At 33.5% G+C, this 20,902-nt stretch overlaps 2 protein-coding genes across 4 annotated transcripts; both read right to left on the bottom strand.

The window, feature by feature from the left end:
• Positions 1–63: 63 nt before the first annotated feature.
• LOC115969906 (cytochrome P450 87A3) lies at positions 64–2,700 on the bottom strand. 3 transcript variants are annotated; one of them, XM_031089541.1, is made up of 9 exons: positions 2,507–2,700; positions 2,104–2,425; positions 1,865–2,014; positions 1,316–1,567; positions 1,126–1,215; positions 950–1,028; positions 738–883; positions 495–622; positions 64–410 (listed from the first exon to the last, which is right to left on the bottom strand). In XM_031089541.1, exons 1-9 carry the CDS (start codon positions 2,698–2,700, stop codon positions 287–289), a joined length of 1,485 nt encoding a protein of 494 aa, XP_030945401.1. In that variant the 3' UTR covers positions 64–286. The 3 variants fall into 3 exon arrangements, with proteins under 3 accessions (XP_030945401.1, XP_030945403.1, XP_030945402.1); XM_031089543.1 differs by having other exon boundaries at positions 495–618; positions 734–844; XM_031089542.1 differs by having other exon boundaries at positions 738–844.
• Positions 2,701–13,513: 10,813 nt separating this feature from the next.
• On the bottom strand, positions 13,514–20,419 carry LOC115971824 (phosphatidylinositol glycan anchor biosynthesis class U protein). Its single transcript, XM_031091888.1, has 14 exons — positions 20,151–20,419; positions 20,029–20,076; positions 19,887–19,947; positions 19,720–19,752; positions 19,002–19,126; positions 18,341–18,475; positions 17,184–17,260; positions 16,798–17,060; positions 16,149–16,205; positions 15,883–16,051; positions 15,610–15,667; positions 15,441–15,526; positions 15,300–15,356; positions 13,514–13,918 (listed from the first exon to the last, which is right to left on the bottom strand). Exons 1-14 carry the CDS (start codon positions 20,305–20,307, stop codon positions 13,823–13,825), a joined length of 1,422 nt encoding a protein of 473 aa, XP_030947748.1. The 5' UTR covers positions 20,308–20,419; the 3' UTR covers positions 13,514–13,822.
• Between the last annotated feature and the right edge of the window lie 483 nt (positions 20,420–20,902).

Raw genomic sequence — 20,902 nt, 5'->3', positions numbered from 1 at the left:
GTAAATCATTGTTTTGATAAATTTGTTATATATTGGATCTGATAGATACATGTTGAGATAAAACACAAAAATTTGTCTGTGCTGTTGAGCAAAAGTAGAGCATGATCGTTGCTTGTGGAGAGAATATCATAATTGTTCTCCCTCTTCTGCACTCAAATTGTCTTGTTGACCATTATCCTGTGCAGCTTGAGACCAGTGATCTTGCTGGGTGTGAAGACAAGTTGGAACCTCTGGTATAGTGTTTCTAGCAACACAAATGGCTAGCATAGTGATTGCTCTGTTTTGTTTATGTAGAGCTATATGTTGTTTGTTGTTCCCTTGTATCTTTCTTCATGAGATGAATGTGAAAACCATTTGGAAATTGTAAACCAGGAGTTCGGACAATATTTCCTCCTTTGATTGTTTGCCACCTGGAAGTTCAAATGTTAAATAGGTTACTCTCTCTCTTTCTCTCTCTCTCACACACATACACACACAGATTTTGGGACAGTTACCTGTACTTTGTTACCAGACAATGGAGAAACACAGCCATTTGCACCTTAGTAAATTCTGTTCCGACACAAAATCTTATTCCACCACCAAAAGCCATGAAATGTTTGGTTGCACCATTTAATTCCACTCCCTGTATATGCCAGTGTTATTCATACAATCAAGATATAAGAAATTCAAGCATGTTATCTGTAGCAGCATAAAGCTAGGAGTAAACTACTTTGGAAGTTCTCAAACATATGACTCACCTCCCATCTTGATGGATCAAAAGCAAGGGGATCTTTGTATTTTACAGGGTTCAAGTGTACAGCTGGGGGACAGACCATAACCCCCCAACTTGCTGGAATGGTATATCCTGCATCAATATTTGTATTATTTGTCATATTAGGCTTAACTTTCTTTGCATTAATTACTGTGATAAGAAGCTGACTAGTCCTGTACAGTGTAAATGTATGCATACCTTTAAACTGTATATCTCTCAGTGCTTTGCGGAAGATCCCAGGAACAATATTTGCCAGTCTAACTGTTTCATTGATGAACTGCAAGTTGAACTCGTCAAATTTTGTATTGTAGAAATAGAAAGAGGAATGATCTCTAATATTCTATTAAGGAAAAAACTGAAAGGGCTTAATCCACCTGAAATGTAAATGTCATTGATTTGTATTCTTTCCATGTAAGTCCAGAATCAGCATTTTCCCTTTGGTTAAGAATTGCCTCATGCTCTTCCTGACAGAAGGTAGAAACGTTTAGAGTATGTTGTTGGTTGGTAACAATAAAGGTTGTGAAGGAATACAATGGTCTTGAATTTAATATAGAAATTCTTTACTGTTAATTGCTTCAACACTAGAGGATGGTCTGAAAGAAACTTAATTGCTAAAGTTATAGCGAGGGAAGTCGTTTCAAAGCTGGCAAACAGTAGCACAAACATCAAATCCAGAGCTATTGCCTCTGTGAGTATCGTTCCATCCTTTCGAAGTTCTTCAAGGACATAATCAAAAAAATCACTTTGCTGCTTCCTAGGCATTGCCCGTCTTTCCTGTAGCATGGTTTTCAGCATCCTCATTGCCCTTTTCCTTCCCTGAGAAAACTTGAATAGTTAAGGCCAAGAAACATAGACAGGGTTGCTTAGAAAGTCATATTTAGTTAAAAGGCTTATCAGCTTCTGTGGTCAGACAAAACCAATTCAGTCCATGACTGAAATATCAACCATTTACTGGATTGTGTGAAGTACTAAAGAGTCAGTCAATTAAGGGAAAAATTGGTCCTTGGTTTGCCTGATTATCTACATTCCCCAATGGTCAAAAATTGAGAAAAAAAGAAAGAAATGCATGATATGTATGACACAAACTAGTATAATCGGTTTTGGTTCATCTACCTGTAAACATTTGTGATAAGCTGTCCCGGGAATGTTCAGAGGAAAGGAGATTAATCCCTGTATGAATGCCACGAAGTTCGTCCTTAGATTCTCCGAGGACTTATCAGGTTCATAACTGATCAGTTTCTTTGCAGTCAGATCGAAAATCATCTGTAAAGACCAAATTATTATTACACTTCTGAACAAGAAAATCTCTGTTGTTTCTTTAATGAAAAGAGTAATGGTTAGCCTGGATTTACACTTGCAGTTGCATCTTTTAATTCAATAGTGTCTTGACATGACCATTGTTGTAATGTTCTATTTGCTGCTTGTTCAACTTCAGGGAGCATCTTCTTAAGGCTCTCAGGACCAAAGAGATTTAGCACCATGTTCTTGAGGTACTTGTACAAGAAACCATGTAAGGAACCCACGTTCTGTCTTCCAAAAATCTCTGTGAATGTATCTGGGTACCAGCTCTGGAACAGTACTCCTTCTTGTTGGAATATAAAGTAATTGAGATCCGGGTCCGTTGAGATTACAACTGGTCGTCCCACCAAATTGGTCTTGAATATTGATCCATACCTGTAAAGTAAAATGTGTCATAACAAGAAGAATGCAATACTCTTGATAAAAAAGAATTGGTGAATTTATTAGAAAGTTTACCTATCCATTCTTTTTTTTATGAAAGGAGGAATATCAGAAGAAGTGTTGGGAGTGAAGAACTGCAGGGTCTCACCAAGGAGTGGAAATCCCATTGAACCTGGTGGGAGTTTTCCATTGCATCTGGGATTTCTCCAGCGGTAAACAAAATGTGTGATGCTTATGATTACTAAAGCTCCAATGCACAAGCCCCACATCCTGCCTACAGTCACTAATTGAAGCTCAGAGAAGACCTTGAGTTGAAGAAATAAGTACATAATGCTGTGATGTGCTTTAGGCCTTTGAAACAAAAGGAAATGGGACAGGCTAAGATTACTGGATGTTAGAAGAGTTTGAGGTGGGAAACGTGGGAAGAATAGACAGGGTGAAGCAGAAAGTGCTGGCATGTATCTTAGCAACCAGAAGATCTTCTTAAATAGGCAGGCAGAATTTACAAATAGTTACAAAAAAATAATAGTATATAAAGTTGCACTAGCTGTTTAGATAGAATAGAATACATTAGACTAACTTGTCTTTACAACCCCTTAGCCTTTGTCAACGGCAGCTATAAAACTTTGTATTATGACCCTACCTTGAACTTTGAAGGTTACATGATGCTTCCTCTATGTGTGTGAGTGTGTGTGAATCATTTGTTTGGTTATGGTTAAAAGCTCATCAAAAGCTAAACAAAAGGAGCACGATGCAGAATTATGGCCATTTTTTAAGGAGATTTTGCAAGAACAATGAGCTTGTATCTAGATTTGAGAAGAAGTTTAAAGGATCTTTCTGACGAAACTAAGTATGAAAACCAATCTTCAATGGATCATTAAAAACTTAAAAAAGTCTAAAATTTAATGAATTTCACCTACTTAGGAAATCTTTCCAATATCCTCGCTGAATACTATAGTATCTATGTGATGAAATACTATGAAAGATTCCACACTTATTCTTTCTTGTGTTTCATTCTTCTCTTTTTATTTATGTTTCAGAATCATATCTCTTACTAGATCTTCTTTAGCTGCAAGTAACAATTATCTCGTATAATCATATTCTCAATGTCAGACTCTCAATCTTAATGCATACATCACAAGCGATTTAGTTTCTAAGGTTTTCTAGAAAATGCATGCAAGCACTGCCACATGCTTATTTTGTTCTTATTCTTGGAGAAAATAATTTCACACAAGTAGGTAAGCTAAGCTAGTTGATAAGGTAACCCATTTCAACACATAGAGCACCGCCCCCATTGAGCCACGGACTCACTCAACTTCCATGCAACAAGTACCATTGAGCCAAATGTAGGTAGGTCACTCATTACTGTGAATAATGACCTCCATTATGTGCAATCGCCGACTAGATTATATAGTTGGTACAAATTTTCACCTCATATTGGAGAAAATTTCACGTGAAAGAAAGGTTAGAGAGCTGGAAATTATGAACATGGGAATCCTAAAAATTTGTCTGACCGGTGACTGTGTTCTGTGATTCCTTTAACATCTTGTCTGCAAGATTAAAATTTGGAAGTAGATTAATTAACATCTCTCTCTTTTTTTTTTTAGGTTGACTGAAGTAGATATCATTATAGGTTACCAAAGCTGTAAAGTTAATGCCCTTTCTAGCTTGTATACACGGTGTTATTATTAAGTAGTCGGATGCTCTTTTTCTAGGACTAACTCATTTCTCTAGAAAAATGCTAAAGTTACTACTTAGACTTAGTATAAAGAGCATACAAATTGACGTGACAATCACTTCTACAATAAAATAAATAAATATTTGAATTATTCTTTTAATAGCGAATGATATACAGTTTGTAAAGTTTATATATATAGTAAAATATATAAGCATGTCTTAACATCAATCTTTTACAACTTTATATAACGGTGATTAGTTTAACATGTACGGTTCCCTTAAGTTTAAACCCTTAATGCAGAAAGTTCAAAAGGTTGAATGGGGGTTGTTTGAGAGGATGACAAAGATTGCTTAACTGCTTGGCTCCAATTTGAGGTTTGCACTGTAGCGACAGCTCAGTTAGCTTTTATATATATAGGAATTATGAACATAGACTATATATTTTATAAAATCAATACGTACAGTACAGAAGTGGTTGCTATACTGTCAGTTTTATGTTCTCTAAACCCTTAGGGTTTCCATTTTTCAAAAGGGTTTTATCTCATGTCTGCAGGTGGGCTTTGCTGGAATTTGAGGGTCCTACCTGTCATAGTTATAAATTGGCTCAAATCTTCTTCTTTTTTAAGAATAATTAATTAAATTGGCTCAAATCTAATGGTTCACATCAGAGAGATCATATATATCAATTCCATCTTATCATAGTCTTATGATCAGACGGCTTAGATTGTTGATGAAGTTGACTTACAAAGTCTTCCAAAGTGAGCCTTGGATGGTTGTAGTACTTGGAATGTGCCACACGTGTTTTGGTACAGAGAGTCAGAAACCATCTTAATTAGTCCTTAAACTGTTGCTTTTATCTTATCAAAAAATTATATTTACTTATTCCTAAGTGCTATTACAAGGCTTAATTGCGTAAAGTGTGAAGTACAATTCTCTTTTTTTTTTTTTCATTCTCTAATCCAACACTTAGTAATAATAGTAGTTTGATAAAATATATATATATATATATATAAAAGTATAGACTAAATTAATGTAGATAGATATTATTGTTATTAATAATAGTAATATTATAACTTCTATGTAAAGAGAGTTTTTAGTTACCCAAGAATGAGAGAGAGAATTGAGGAGAAAGTTGTTCTTCTTGTCTGTGCCGTGCCCGTGCGCATGGGGATTGGGTATATTTGGTTGAGTTGTCTAATAAACTCTTTAAAAGTTTAAAGTCTAAACCAAAACTATTGGAGTATTAGCCAAAAGACTACGTCGTCTTTAACCGCTAATTTATCATTAACGTTAACTGTTCCTAATCCCAGTCACCTCGTGTTCCATGCCATAACGTAGTTAGAGAGTGTTTGGTATACAATTTTTTATAGGTTTATTTTGTCTAAAAAAAACAATATATAAAAAGTTAATATTTATTATTAAATTATTTTAAGAAAATTTTGATACTATTTTTATGAAAAATATAAAAAGTTAATGTGAAATTTAATATTCCACATTAGCCAAATTTAATACAATGTGAAATCTAAATGTGGTTCTAAGTTTCTAACCAAATAAGCCCAACCAAATGAGCTAGTACGTCTGTCTGCAAATTTGTAAGAAACATTGCCCACAAAAATAGGTCTGTATCAGTGTATCAGTATGAATAAATTGTGTTAAAGTTCGAGTATGCATGGTGCCTACACACAAGAGTAAAAATGAAAGAGAGAAGTTTAATTTATTAGAAATATTTTCAGTTTATAACAACAATTGAATGTAAACTTTAACTAAATAAATGACTTGCCAAATTTTTACATCCATTCATTTCAAAGCTGGTTAATGGATATAGTAATCAAAGTGCTTACAAGTTATTACTAAACAGTAAATACAAGTGCAAGAGACTTGACTTGCATTTTGAATTTCATGCTCAAAGGCACGTAGCATTTATTGGTTTTGTAAAATCAGTGTAACCATAAATTTGAAATAATTTATGTAACTTAAAAGTGGCCCAAAAAAAAAAAAAAAAAAAAGTAAAAAACTCTCATCTAAATATTTGTTTAAAGTGTAAATAGCACATTTTACCGATCATCCCAACTTTTATTATGCAAATCTACATGAAGACCATCAATCTATATATGATATATATTATGTATTTTAAATGAAAAATGTTTAAATTATTACAAATTTTATAATAAAAACTTGCAAATTGATATGACAAAAATATGATTTGTGTCACTTAATTAAACAACATAATTAATTAATTTTTGAAATTTGAATGATTTTTCTTTGATTTGTGATATGTCATTTTATAAGCTATAGGTAATAAATTTTTAGTTTCCCTAACATCACTTAATTTAAATCTATCATGCTCTCCTTGCAAAACACATAGTTTATTGAGAACTAATCCTAGTGGTGCATGTTGTAACGCATGCCAAGGCCAGCCCGGCCGTGAGTGACACATCCACATGTGAACACTTGCCATATATCAATTGTCCTGTGAACTAAGCTACATGTAAATGGCTATAAAATATATACAATATGTTGTTTAAACTTTAAAGTAAACTAATTAAGAAAGATGCTAGCTAGTTTGTGTTGGGATTTGAATAAGTAGCAAGAATGACAATATAGTTTAAGAGAAAAGAAACTTGATTTTGGGTTATATGTGCATTTAGATTAGCTTTTTGCTATATAAACTTATTTATTTGTTGAAAGTTATAAACATATATTTATATTTAGAAAATTGAGGTTTTAAAATCTGTATATAAACAAATAAACTGACTATTAAAAAAAAAAAAAAAACTCTCCAAACGCATGCTTTGAACAAATATTTATGGTCTTCTACTGCAATAGGTGCAAAAACTAATTGGTGTGTGCTTGCAGTGCAGGAAAACTTTTTAGAGGAAGTGAAGCTAACATGTACATGCAACCAGGTTTCTTTGGTAGGAAAGAAAGTGATGAACTTTAAGGCTGATGATTAGGTGAATATTATACACTATAAAAGTGACTAAGACTTGAATCCAAAACTAAAACACTCCCATATACGGTTTAAATCCAAGAACAGTATTATAATGACACTATTATACTCGCTAATTAAGATGTTCTCTTTCCAAATTTAGAAGTTTATATATATATATATATATATATAGGTTTCTTAGGTATGTTGGGTCACCTTCAGGTAGTCAATAAACTATTTTATGTTTTTTTTTTTTTTTTTTAGATATTACACACACAGCAATAGTTCGTTTTCTTGTATTGACTGAGTGTGAGGGTTGACCTTTAGTTGCAATGCAAGCAAGTCCATCAAAGTTTATATTAATCTCTCTCTCTCTCTCTCTCTCTGAGAGGCTAGATTAAGTTAAAAGGAAGATAATGCAATTGAAATTGAAGAAAAATAAAGGTTGTAATACTCATATTGGTGGTTAGTCGAGGTCGCACGTTCACGTTTGATTAGCCGCTCAATTTGTAACACCTAGATGATTAAACATTTAATAAACAGGTTATATATAGAACCAACTAAAACTCATTCTATGATTATAGAAAGGCAAAGTGCAGGATTTTTTTTTCTTCTTCTTATTAAGAAGCGGGAATAACGAAGTTGACAAAGCCTGCTTGGGTTAATTAGTGAAGTTAGTAGTCAAATAAAAATTCATATCATCCGAGTTATTTGAGTTATGACATATATGCAATTATGCATGCTTTGTCAGAGGTGTTGACCTGGCAAACAGGTCGTGTTAACCGGGTTCATGTCAAAACGGGTTATCATAAATGTGTTGCAAGCAGGTTTGGTAAATTGGATTATGGGTCTATCCGTATTTTTCACATGCGAAAAAGATATATAAATGAAAAAAAAAATACTAAATATCAAAAAAAAAAAAAAACATAAATTCGTTAGTTTACAAAATTTAAAGTTTACTAGTAATATCATCACCATAAAAATGAAATAATTTGCCATTAAATGCCCAAAAAAGACCTAGGTTTGATTTTTTTTTTTTTAATTATTACATTAAAAAAGTCCATAAAATTATATATATATATATATATATATATATGTGTGTGTGTGTGTGTAGGGGAAAAAAAAAACAATAAGAGAAGTTTGTTCACTTGTAGCAAATGAGATTGACAATGGCAAGAATATTATGAGGTTTTTTGCAGAAATTTTGAGCTTAGACCAATGCTTAGAGCCTTTTATCACACCAGAGAATGTAAAGATATTGTTTCAATCTAAGCTACTTTGATGCTCTCAAATTTTATCTTGTAAACTCAATTTCTCTTAATCTTGTTGTCCCATGGTCAAATTAGAAAGAAGACTTTTTACTTGCTTTTTACTTTTTAGTGGATGTTATTTGATAATTGATTCAATGCAATCATTACCTTTGGATGGTTGACGTCGTGTTATCTTTACGTGGTTTAACATTTGAATTGATTTGCTAGTTTATATGGTATGATATATATATATATATATATATATATAAAATAAAACCAAAAAAAAAAAAGTTTAGAAAACAGGTGAAGTCATCAGTCAATATGTTTTTACTTTAGGTAAAAAACTTGGATTCAAGTTGGGTATTTTCTTTTGGGTTTGATTCAAGTTATCGGGCCCGAGTCCAATTTTGCTAGATCTAGAGACGGTGCAGTGGAGAAACATTAGTGGAATATAAGCCAAATTCACTGGTTATGGGAATGTATAACAACGCCTCTTCTTTCTTTTTTTCTTTTTTTCAAGAACAATCCCTATCCTTTTAATTTCAAAGAAATAGAATCACTTCTTCATATTCACATTTTCATTTTATGCTTATTATTTCAAACAAAAAATTTTAGATTTGGAAATTTAGATGTGTACATCATCTCAACTAGTGTTATAAACATTTAAAGTGTTTCTTAAAAAAAAAAAAAAGTGTTGAAATACTCTATTTTATTAAAGCTTATTCATTTATTTCCTGCTTTTTTCCTCGCTTCATTAAGACCCTAGTTATTGTGGGTTTATATAATATTATTATTATTATTATTATTATTATTATTATTATTTTTGAGTAAAGGGTTTAAATAATATATTCAAATTCAAACATTTAGCCAACATTTAATCTTTCATCATACTTTTCCTCTCGACCCCAACTTTGACTTTAGAATTTAGGGGTAGAGAGAAGAGGGACTTGGACTAGAGGGATGTCAATGAAGGCTACATTCATACATACAGACTCGTTAGTCAATTAAAGTAAGCTTATTAAACTGAATAATCTTTAAGTATTGTTAGGTTAGCATTTGAAACCAATAAGCATTGATTTAGGTAATCTTATTCATATAATTATTACTATAAAATTCTTTTTCGCTCGGAATATGTTTTCACTGTTTTGTCTAGCATGAAAGAAGATGGGGAGGAGAGTCGATGCATAAATGAGGATACACTTACACCTCATCCAAGAAGAGGAAGACAATGAAACCATTTTCTAGCTTTTCTCTTCACTTAAATCTAGAGGTGGCAATTTTTATCCATATCCATGAACCCACCCATTACCCACCTAATTTGGATAAGTATTAACCCAACCCATTTGAATGTTTGGGTATTTTGGTAATTTTTTGGGTTTGGGGGCTATTTTGGTCATTTTTAGGTTTTAGGGGTATTTTGGTCATTTTTAGGTTTCGGGGGTATTTTGGTAATTTTTGGGTTTTGGGGGTATGTTGGTAATTTTCTAGGTTTTGGGGATATTTTGGACATTTTAGAGGTTTTGGGGGGGTATTTTGCCCATTTTAGAGATTTTGGAGGTATTTTGGTCATTTTAGTGGTTTTTAAACATATTTGATGATTTTAGAGATATAGGGGGTATTTTGGTCATTTTAGAGATTTTGGGGATATTTTGGTCATTTTAGTGGTTTTTGAGCATATTTGGTAATTTTAGAGATATTTAGGGTATTTTGGTTATTTTAGAGATTCTAGCAATATTTTGCTCATTTTAGAGATAATTTTGGATGTCTAAGGGTATATTGGTAATTTTGAAAGTGTAGGGGTATTTGCGTCATTTTAGGTATTTAAGGGTATTTTGGAGGTCAAGAGGGTATTCAAATAGTTTTAAAGGCATTTGGGTTATATTGAGTTAAATGGGTGGGTTACTAATTGAATGGGATGAGTTGATAGTGGATAATTAATTTATGGGAAATGCTAACGAGTGCCGTTAGGGCATTCGTTAATAATTCATATAAAGAAAGTTTTTATGGGAAATGAAAAAAAAAGTAATTAATATTTTAACAGTTTTTTTTCATTTCCTATAAAAGTGGTATCAAAACTTTCCTAAAGTGGATTATTAATGAGTGCCCTCTCGTTAGCAAAACCCTTAATTTATATATAAACAGGCCATAAATAGATAAATGAGTAATTACATACCCAACTCATTTATAACCCAACCTTACCACCCTACTTAAATCCAAACAGCACCTTAGTTCACTTTCATTTGACTGCTGGTATCACAATTATATAATATAATATAAAATAATTGTTTGAACTTTGAATAAAGAAACAAAACTACTGAGAAAAGCAAGCTGTAAATGTGGTCATCCATGACCTGGGATAGTCATTAACTCTTGGGCCTCGGAAACATGACCCACCCGGAAGCTTATGTATATACAAAGACAAAGCCTACCTTGTTAAACAATCATGTCCGACTCAGATTCATGTATGCAAATGCAATCATGCGCAAGTATTGTTCTTTCGGTCGCACTGTAGGGCACATGACCCTAATAACCTAATGTAACAATACCATTCCTTATGTTAAAAGGGTCCAATATTAATTGGGACACAATCATTTTTGACCATTAAAATTGTAACATTTTATTTTTCAAGAGAGTTATGACTCGTGACAATCAATCCATCTTAAATATAGAACTAAGGCTCGTTCATATATATGATTATTTTCTCTATAAATTGTCAAAAAATATATGCATGTCAAAGAAATATTGCTCGACACCACATAAGTATGTATAGGCATGACTCTTTTTTTTGGAGAAACAAACACACACAAGGGAGAGAGGAAAGGGTTCTAACACAAAGACACACCGCATCTCCACTCAAAAGTCATGGTGCATAGGCATAACTTCAATGCAATGTTTTGTTAGTAGCAACTTGCAAGAACCAGGTCTTATCATGTACGTATTCACTTTTGCAGTGACATGGGAATGGTTAGTAACATTGATTTTGAGAGTTGGGAAAACAAGTTGAAGGGTTTTTTTTTTTTTTTTTTGGTTTAAAAATAAGGGAACAAGACAGGTTGTGATGCTTCTTGGTTGCCCAGCATGCTAGCTAGCCAGACTGCCAGAGCGATCATAACAACTACAAAAGTAAATTGCCAAGTTAATGAGTGGACTTGGACCCAGGCCTCTCGTTACTACGGCTTTTCGTCTGACTCACCAGCAAATGTCAACTACTGAATAATGGAAAGCAACAAATGTCAACTAATGTATAATGGAAAGCTAGTCTACCATGATGTCAACACTGGATCAGAACCCTCCCTTAATGACTGAGTTTTATTTATTTTAATTATTTGATAGTTGGGGTACAAGGAATTCAAACCCTGGACGTTTCTAAACACTGAGAATAGTTAAGCTATAATGCTCTTGACTGTAATGATTGAATTATAATTTGTCTGAAAACTGGCATCTTATGGACATTTACGTTTGATATTTCATACATTGGTCCTATTTTGAGAGGAGAAGAGTCCAACAACCACAAAGTCAGAGTGCCAAGATTGGGATTTCTGATATCTCTAAGGTTCATTAACTACAAGATTTTTCTCTTTTTCCTTTCTTTTTGTTTCTTCTTTGATCGAGCACTTCTCAAAAAATTAAAAAAAAAAAATCTTTGATCGAGCAGCACCTCCTATTTGTCAATAGTAAAATAAAGTAGCCCACCAACTGATGCTATTGGACTATAGGATTAAGATTATCATAACTGAACCCCACTTGACAGAGCTAATGCGGCTTCCCATGAATCCCATCCTACCCCATCTCTGTCCCCTCTAAACATTTGTTCCTCAACAAGTGTTACAATCACATCCAAACAAGGACTTCCAAAGACTAAACACCCCGTACCTTTTTGGAATATTAAATAAAATAAAATAAAGGATAAAAATATTTTTTTATTTAAAAAAAAAAATAATAATAAAAAAAAAACTAGCTTTCTTTCCGGTCAATTGTCATCTCTAGGAGTGTAATCGGTTCGGGTTGGTCGGTATTGAAGGCAATTTTTGCACTGAACCAAAAATTTTGGTTTTAATTTTTGAGCATTGAAACTGACTTGTAAGGAAGGGACGCCAAACCAACTAATTGCATTCGGTTTCAGTTTGATCGGGTTTCAATGTTTGGGATGTGAGAAACAAAAGCAATTAAAAAAAAATAAGAGAAGAAGATTTATTTGCCTCAAACGGAGATATTATTGAAAGACAAAAGCAGTACAACAACTAACAAGAAAAGTAAGATCAACACAGACCTTGTTTTCAGCACAAAATACAGAGCAACACAGCAAAAAACATAAAACACAAACTAAGATTAAGCCACCATCTACAACAAAAGGTAGTAGCTACAGAGTTTCTTTAAAACAAACATCACGGGATGACACAAAACCCATAGAATCCCAGTACAAGCATGGGTGATTTGGTATGAGAGAAATAAATCAAGAAGACATACCCATAGCAAGAAACGAAGAGAGAGAATCAGTGCTGGAAGAAATGAGAAAAATAAGATGTAGAGTATGTGGATATTAAAAAAAGAAAAAGATGCAGGGTATGTGTTTGTGTGAGAGAGAAAATCGGGGGAGGGGCGACTAGAAGGAGACTAATAGGATTAGAAGTTTATAACTTATAAGATACTAGGGTTTAAAAAAAATTTTAAAAACTCAAAATGGATAGGCGAAGACTCAAACTTGTGAACAAGTGGCTGTGTTTGTGTGAGAGGGAAAATTAGGGGAGGGGCAACTAGAAAGAGACTAGTAGGGTTATAAGTTTATAACTGATACGATGCTAGGGTTTTTAAAAAATTTTAAAACTCAAAATGGATAGGCGAAGGCTCTGACTTGTGAACAAGTGGCTGAAACATGCGCATCATTCCACTAAGCTACTCGCTCTATTATGTTTTAAGCTTACATAAATATCTATATATCAGTTGGTTCGGTTGGTTTTGGGGTGAAAAAATTCAGTACCGAAATCGAAACCAAAATATTTCAGTTTCAAGAAATTCAAATCAAAACCAAATCGGACCGAAACAGAACTTAAAGATTGGACTCAATTCGGCTGGTTTCAGCCAGTTTTTTCAGTTTACCGGTTTTTTGCACATCCCTAGTCATCTCCACACAGAAACTCAATTTTTCATGAATTACTAGTGTTCAAGAAGGGCCTAATTTGAACAAGAATCCAATAACATAACCATCAATAAGGCTAGGAATATTGATGGTCCATCAACTATCTACTTCTTTTGTAAATAAAACAAAGTACCAATTTACAGTGAAAAAAAAAAAAAAAAAAAACTATGGAGTATTGTTAATCAAACTACAATAATCTTATACATCCAAAATTTGATTTAAAAGTAATTCAAAAGAATGTCTATGCTGCCCGATCCATCAGAAGAGTGCTTTGCAATTGCATCTTTGTGAGTATAAAACAAGGAAGGCCATTGCAGCTATACCACTGCAATTTTGCTCTAGAACTCTAAGCACCAATACCAAGCGATCAGAAATATGCATGCAGTGGCAAGAAGTGCTTAAGTTTTACCATCCAACACCTTTGTGGCGGATAGCTTTCTCAGCTTCCTGTCGTGATTGAGCATGGCACTTACACTCTCGACCACCAAAATAATCTGCAGACAAACCCAGAACATTCATTATTAGAGAAGAATGAACCAAAGTATTTTATGGATAACTCTTGAGAATCAGGCATTAATTTATTCAAATTTCATATCCTAAGCAGGTTTTAATATATTCAACAGGGTGGCAAATTTTACTTGAGCTGTACCCAAAAGCTTAAAAAAAAAAAAAAAAAAAAAAACCTAGATCTGTAGGCAAATGCTTTAGTTCTTTCTTTCGATCAACAATCCTCAAATTTTAAAATTGAAGCAGATATGAGGGTAAAGTAAGGTTTACGTGCACCATCCATCAATTTACATTTTTTTATTGACCTTTATTGTTCCAACAACTAATCTAGGTGTCGGTAAGTTTGACGTATATTTGCAAGTCTTGGGGGAGAAAGAAGGATTTGTACACCCATAATGAATTGGGACAGAGTGATCATCCACTTTGATGCTCAGCCCTTTAGCTTCTCCATTCCATGATTAAGAGATTATTTCATTAGCTATCTTCTGTTTGGAGTCAGATGGCAACAGAACAGCTTAGGTTGCTTGAAAAATTAAAGGCAAAAGCAGTCAAGAACTTTGATGTGTAGAACTCATAACGACACTAACTTGATAATTTTGCAAATGGCCCTTTGACCAAATGGATCTCCTAACCTCCCCACATAAGAAAGGGGTGGAGAGTGAGTTTATGGGTTCAATCCCATGTACGTGCATGATATTTGAATTCTGAAGATTAAGTCAACATAATTTCAACTTATTTGAAATTAATTCTGCTAAGGACAGATTTTCCTCCAAGCATGTGGATGCTCACTTCATTGCCACTTAGTGGATTGGGATAACTCCCCTCCAAACCGTTTTGGTGGAAAATTGTCTTAATATAGACTTCAATAATTTTAATTTGAAGATTCAGCTAAAAGCCTAAAACTCACCATAACATAGATAAACAATTAAATGGTCAAAAGTCAGCTGGAAAGTAGCAAAACTTCTAGACATGATCATGCTAGAAGACTAATGGCTCAAAGCTTGGTTGCCAAGAGCCTTGTAGCTCAATTGACACCTCCTAGTGTTTCTAATAGAGAAATCTAGGGCTCAAATGCCCCCACCTCCATTGTGATTATTGAATTATAAAAGATAAAAACTAATTGCTCAAAGCTTGGTTGATATATAGAATCACGATGTTGATGACTGATTTCCTCTCAAGGCTCAACTCCACTATAAATTACCATTATGAAATAAACCAAATGTCAGCTTTTTATTTCCTACATGACATCTGCAACTCTGTTTTGGTTTTAATAAGTAAAGCTGCAATTCTGAATTATCTTATACTTTCCTATGGATACTATCAGGTTTACATCAAGGAAAGAATATAATTCACTACAAATAAACAAACCTGCAAGCAAGCATAAGCCATTGCAGTTGCAAAGTAGAAGTTCGCATTGCCAGTGCCCTGCAAATTCAATTAAACAAGTCACCATCTAAAAGAAAAATATTTATGCGTTTGAACATTGAGATCAGCTTCAAAGAGCCATACCCTCCAGATCCATAGGTTGTGCATCACAGGGCTAAGGAGAGAAACCCCGATGTAACCACAGAACAGGAAGAAAGAGAATTTCATATCTGCATGTCAAGGAGGGTAGAAAGTTAAAGATACCAAACCATGTCTAAATAGGTCAGTAACAAAAGAGAACCTGCTAACTTGCCTGCAAGTTCATTAACAAACAACCCCAACAGTCCCAAGTACAGAGCTGAATCTCCAACCTAATCAAAATTTGAACATAAAAGGGGAAAGGGAAGAGCGAATTAGATTCCTAACATAATTCAGAAAAGGCAGAAAAAAACAATTACATATCTATTGGGTCACCTCATTTTTTGTTAAGTGTTCTGAAAGAACAAAGTTTCTCATATCTATGGGTCAAATTGCACACAAAAAAATATTTAATCCTTGTAAATAATTCAAATAAGGAAGAACTCACAGAAGGATAAGACTTAAGCATCGAGGAGATCACAATGTACACAAAAGCTAGAAAGAATGGGCGGTGTTTCAGCCGTATGGCTAATGGCAGTATCATAAATAGAATATTCCCATGGAAAACTATCAGAAAGAAATTTCTGAAAAAGTCAAAAACTTCTGCAAAGAAATACCTGCAGTAGAACATCAGAGAAAAGAATTTATAAGTCCAAATACTTAAAGAAAGGATTAAATTAGACCACATTAAATTAGAGATATTTTCAGGCTCACCATAAGACACCCATATTAGGAGATAGATCTTGCACGGTGAGCATGAAACCATACGTTCTGAAAAAACCAGCAATGTGTATAAGGAAGCTAAGACAGATTTCTACACCATAAAGTGAAAATCTTTATGGTACATAACTCTTCTATCCCAAGCAATTTAACAGAAGCCAAAAGATTATGGTACACAAATCGTCTAAAGCATGATTTTAAGGCAACAGACAATAGATGAACAAGACTCCTAGTGCATGATTTTATTTTTCTATGCAGCAGCTCTTGCCTCAGTATTCTATGATCTTCACTAAGTTTGTTAGAACTACTTGTGCTCATATACACCAGAAATTTCTCAAGATAACATCATCAGAGCAAGGCATCTCTGAGATATCTTGAGCAGCCAAGTTAAGTGCTCGATTCATTATTAAACTCAGATTTGCCAGCTACTATAGCAATGCACCTGCTATTCGATTCTTGACCCAGAAAAGAAGTCACATCCTCAGGTGACATCTACATAATCTACTTTGTGCATCATTAAAAACACAGTAAAATAAATTGCACATACTGCACTGTACTTAGCTACTTGCTGCGAAAGCAAGGCAATATGATTATATGACAATGAAAAGCACCTATAAAGATTACTATGCTATTCAAAATATACCTTTTAAACAACTCCCAGAGACCACCGTACTGTTTAACAGATACACCACATAGAACTAACACATAGACCAACCACAAAGAAGTCCAGAATAAGAAATGTATCACTGGTCTCCATGAGAAAACATATGGGAGTTCAGGTTGATCAACTGCTTCCTCTTGCAGACATCTATCATTTGAGGGAGTATCTCCAACTTCAACATATTTTTTTTGCAGGAACAATTTCCTAGGGGGAGTATCTGGACCATATCCTAATAAAAGAATCATCTGGAACAAAACTGAATGATAAAGAACCAATTTGCATGTATTGGAAATTTAAAGAACATGTTCATGAGTCTTTTAAAGGCTTTACTGTTTCCATCAAAAACTCTAAGGCAAAGAAAGGGATACCGGAATAATCAGAATCACAGGATACAGGGACAGATGTGTCGCCATGACCCATCCAAAAGCTGCCAAAGGAGCTATTCCTGGATTCCATCAGATAAACAACATTTAAAAGCAAGCAAAAAGTTTCAAAGAAAGATGCCTCAAAGACATCTCCATTTTTCTATATATCACGCTAATAATACCATTAGGAAAAAAATTTATCGTGAAGATGTTTCATGAAAGGACAATCAATAAATAATACTATCAAGAAAAAAATGCACTTAGTACATGTGATTTGGATGTTCTTGCATTGTACAATCACCACATGACATGGCACCTCAAATCTTTACAATGAAGTGATGAACCAATTGATCATTACTTCCTCAGTAGGGATTACAATACCAGAGGCAATTGAAAATTCTATGTAGTCATAAGAGAGTTTGATCCAATGATAATTGTGTGTATGATTCCACCATTATAAACATTCAGTATGAACTACTAGGAAGTAGAGACACTTCTTCATTTTTTTAGTTATTATTGGTAAGTTAGGCTATTGAACCAACAACCTTTTCCTCCACCCCATTATTGTGAGGAGGAAGTGCCACTGCCATTTGAGCTAGAGCTCATTAGCACAGTAAGACACACCTTTTGTAATAAGAAAATAATATTTTCTATAACTTCATGCCACAGAAACAGTACCTAGGTGGCAGCATCTTGCATGGGAAATGCCTATCAATTCAATGCCTACATGATTTTGAGTGAATTAGAGACATCTCTAGCCAGGCAAATTTTCAATTGCTACTTGAGCTAATTTTAGTCAGCATAAATGATTTAAGTGCAAAATGCAAAAAATGCAGGCAAATATCAAAAGAAGCATATAAAAAAATGCTAAGCAAAGACCAAACTCAAAATGTTTTGAGTTCAATACAAGCCTTAAATCAAAATAAATCAGCTACTACTAGAGAATACAAACATGAAAAACATAAAACATTAGGATCATCACCACAAGAAGAGATTTGGTTTTTTCTCCTTTTTAATTCCTTTTTTGTCTGTTGTTTGAGGTCACTATTATGATCATTTGAGGAAATATATTTCACTTCTCATGAACAAACTTGAAAACAAAAATTACTACACACACAATAAGGAACTTAAGTACAATACAACTATTGTTAGCATCTTACGTCTGCATGCTCCATAAAGGGACAAAATGATGGCCAGGTTCTCAACTGGGGATGTGGACAAACCGACACATGCAACTATTGTGAAAGGATTCCATAAGTAGACAAGAGCAGCAATATCTCCAGAAGGAAGGATATCTGAAAACAACATGAATACTGCAGTTCATCAGCTTGTGAAGGATGAGAAGGGGGCAATTTGAATGAATATAGTTACTTATATAGATGGCATTAAAAAAAAAAAAAAAAGTTTCTTAGAAGGTTCCAATTTTCTTTCTTTTTACTGTACTCTACTCAAAAGACTTCACTAGCACATATCTTCCTACACCATTTCAGCTGAACACGACTCGAATCATACACGCAATAGCCCCGGGACGTAATTTTCCTCTTTGACATATCTAAGCCAACACTACTGTTGAAACTTAATTATGAGTTAATAGGGTAACCATTATATCAATCAAATGCACAAAAAATTTTCATCTTGCATCTCAATTCTCAACATCAACAACTCAGTTACACACTAAATCTATCAAATGTGCCACTGCCCTACAGTTTGTAAGTTAAATAGCTTGATTCAATTGTCTATTCTTCTCTAGTGTGCTTCTTGTATCAACATTCTTTATCTAAAATGATTTTTATTGGAAAACCCTTTAACTATTATAATTACCTGACTTTTCCGATAATTTAACAAGGTCTAGAAATTTCAAACTCTGACTATAAGCAATCTGAAGATTCCGACCAGTAGCACGAATGAACATGGCACTCACAACATCTGCAATCACGAAAACCAAACTGTATCCAAAGGTGTGTTAATATTAACTGCGTCAACGTATGTACAATATAGGCTAAATAAGGAACAAAGAAAAGGGAGTAACATCCAAGTTGCTTGGAATAGTACATGCAACAAACAAATCAGATAGAAGTCAATGCTTGTTGCCCACATTTCAATCACAACTGCAAAGGCACAAGTTGGTAATTGACAATCATAATAGAATTACCATATTGCTCCATTTTAATTGACAGGCAACACACTCCAATTTAATTAGGATAGATTAGCGCCAAGTTTACATCCTCAGGTGTTGGTTAACATATGTGAAAGCAAATAAAAAACACAAAAACACCACTAAGCAAAACCAAGTGCACCAAAACCCTGAAAATCTGTATGCACGCACGCGCGCATTTGTGTATGCAAGCACTCAAAAATGTAACACAAAATGCATTCATATCAAATGAGTGACAATTATAACTAAATTTCAGATGATTAAAATTTAAAACAAATAACGCGAAATATAAAGATGATAAAGATAATAAAATAAATACAGGAACCAAACAGCAAACAAAAAAAAAAAAAAAAGAGAAGAAGAAGAGAGACACATATTAGTTACCTGCACAAAATATGATCAGGTTGCCCTTCAATTCTGCACCACCCAATAAAATAGTTAAAAAATAAAGTATTCATTAAATTAATAATGGAAAAAAAAGAAAAAAGAAAAAGAAGAAGATGAATTAGTTAAAGCTAATGAATGGTGTAAGCAATGGCAAATGTGGTAACCTTTTGGCAGTGAGTGGGCCAAGAAGTGAGAGTAGCAATGGAGAACCATGGTACATAGATCCTGTCAAAATACAAAAATCTCAACAACAAATTCTCAAATTAAACAATCAAAAAGAAAAAAAAGAAATTAAAAATAAAGGACCTGCGTAGGGAGACATTGATGACTGCTTCAACCAGTAACCCTCGGCCACTACAAAACAAAATCTAATTAAATTAAATTAAAGATCTAAGATTGGAATTAACGGTGAGAGAGAGAGAGAGTACGGCGGCGAAGGCTGGTGAGCGGAGTGGAGATTTCGGGGCGAGAAGCGAGATTGAGGTTATTGGAAAAGTAAACGAGTATTACTCTCAATGCTACTGACCCTATCAACCAATTCCAATACCATGACTCCTTCTTCTTGCTTTGCTCTTTACCTTCCATTTCCTTTTGCCTTTCTCTTCTCGGACTATGATCAGAAAGAGGGAGACTACCGGCAAGGGAGCATGTCCCGACTCCTAACTTTTACTTTTTCAGTTCTAAGTTTTAACTTCAAAGGGATCATCTATCTATATGAAACGGTGTCGTAGACCCATAGTTTTTCTATTTTTATTTTTTGGATAAAGTTAACAAATACTTTTTTTTCTTCTCCATTTTCTTTTTTTTTTATTATAAATTTTTATATTTTTCTTGAAAAATACGCTATCAAAACTTTCATAAAATAGTCTAATAAGAAATGTTTTTTATTTTTTAAATGATACTAAGAAAGCTGTAGATTGCATAACAACATTGTTCCCATTTCATTAATTTCCTAAATCTAATAATGAAGAGACTTTTATTAAATGATATGATTTTACTGTATATGAAACGGTGTCATAAACAATACTTCTACTTTATAAAATAAAATAATAAAAATTTATTTAAGTGATATGTTACTATACTAAGATAGTTGTAGATTGCATATAAAATAAAATTTTATATGGATTTAGAAATGGAAACCATTCTCTCTCTCTCTCTCTTATTTTTTTTCTTTTTTTCT

The sequence above is a fragment of the Quercus lobata genome, chromosome 12, assembly GCF_001633185.2.
Source record: "Quercus lobata isolate SW786 chromosome 12, ValleyOak3.0 Primary Assembly, whole genome shotgun sequence".
NCBI classification, from domain to species: domain Eukaryota; kingdom Viridiplantae; phylum Streptophyta; class Magnoliopsida; order Fagales; family Fagaceae; genus Quercus; species Quercus lobata.
The sequence above is the reverse complement of the archived record's forward strand: the minus strand, read 5'-3'. Positions and strand labels throughout refer to the sequence as shown.

What these genes read in the sequence shown, in the direction of transcription:
- LOC115969906 (XM_031089541.1), bottom strand. Translation starts at nt 2,700, where the DNA reads ATGTGGGGCTTGTGCATTGGAGCTTTAGTAATCATAAGCATCACACAT. An exon ending in ATAAAAAAAAGAATGGATAG is followed by an intron (nt 2,426 to 2,506) that starts GTAAACTTTCTA and finishes TTTACTTTACAG; the next exon opens with GTATGGATCAATATTCAAGA. An exon ending in CAATGACATTTACATTTCAG is followed by an intron (nt 1,029 to 1,125) that starts GTGGATTAAGCC and finishes TTCAACTTGCAG; the next exon opens with TTCATCAATGAAACAGTTAG.
- LOC115971824 (XM_031091888.1), bottom strand. Translation starts at nt 20,307, where the DNA reads ATGGAAGGTAAAGAGCAAAGCAAGAAGAAGGAGTCATGGTATTGGAAT. An exon ending in TAAATTATCGGAAAAGTCAG is followed by an intron (nt 18,476 to 19,001) that starts GTAATTATAATA and finishes TGTTGTTTTCAG; the next exon opens with ATATCCTTCCTTCTGGAGAT. An exon ending in TGCTTAAGTCTTATCCTTCT is followed by an intron (nt 15,668 to 15,882) that starts GTGAGTTCTTCC and finishes AATTTTGATTAG; the next exon opens with GTTGGAGATTCAGCTCTGTA.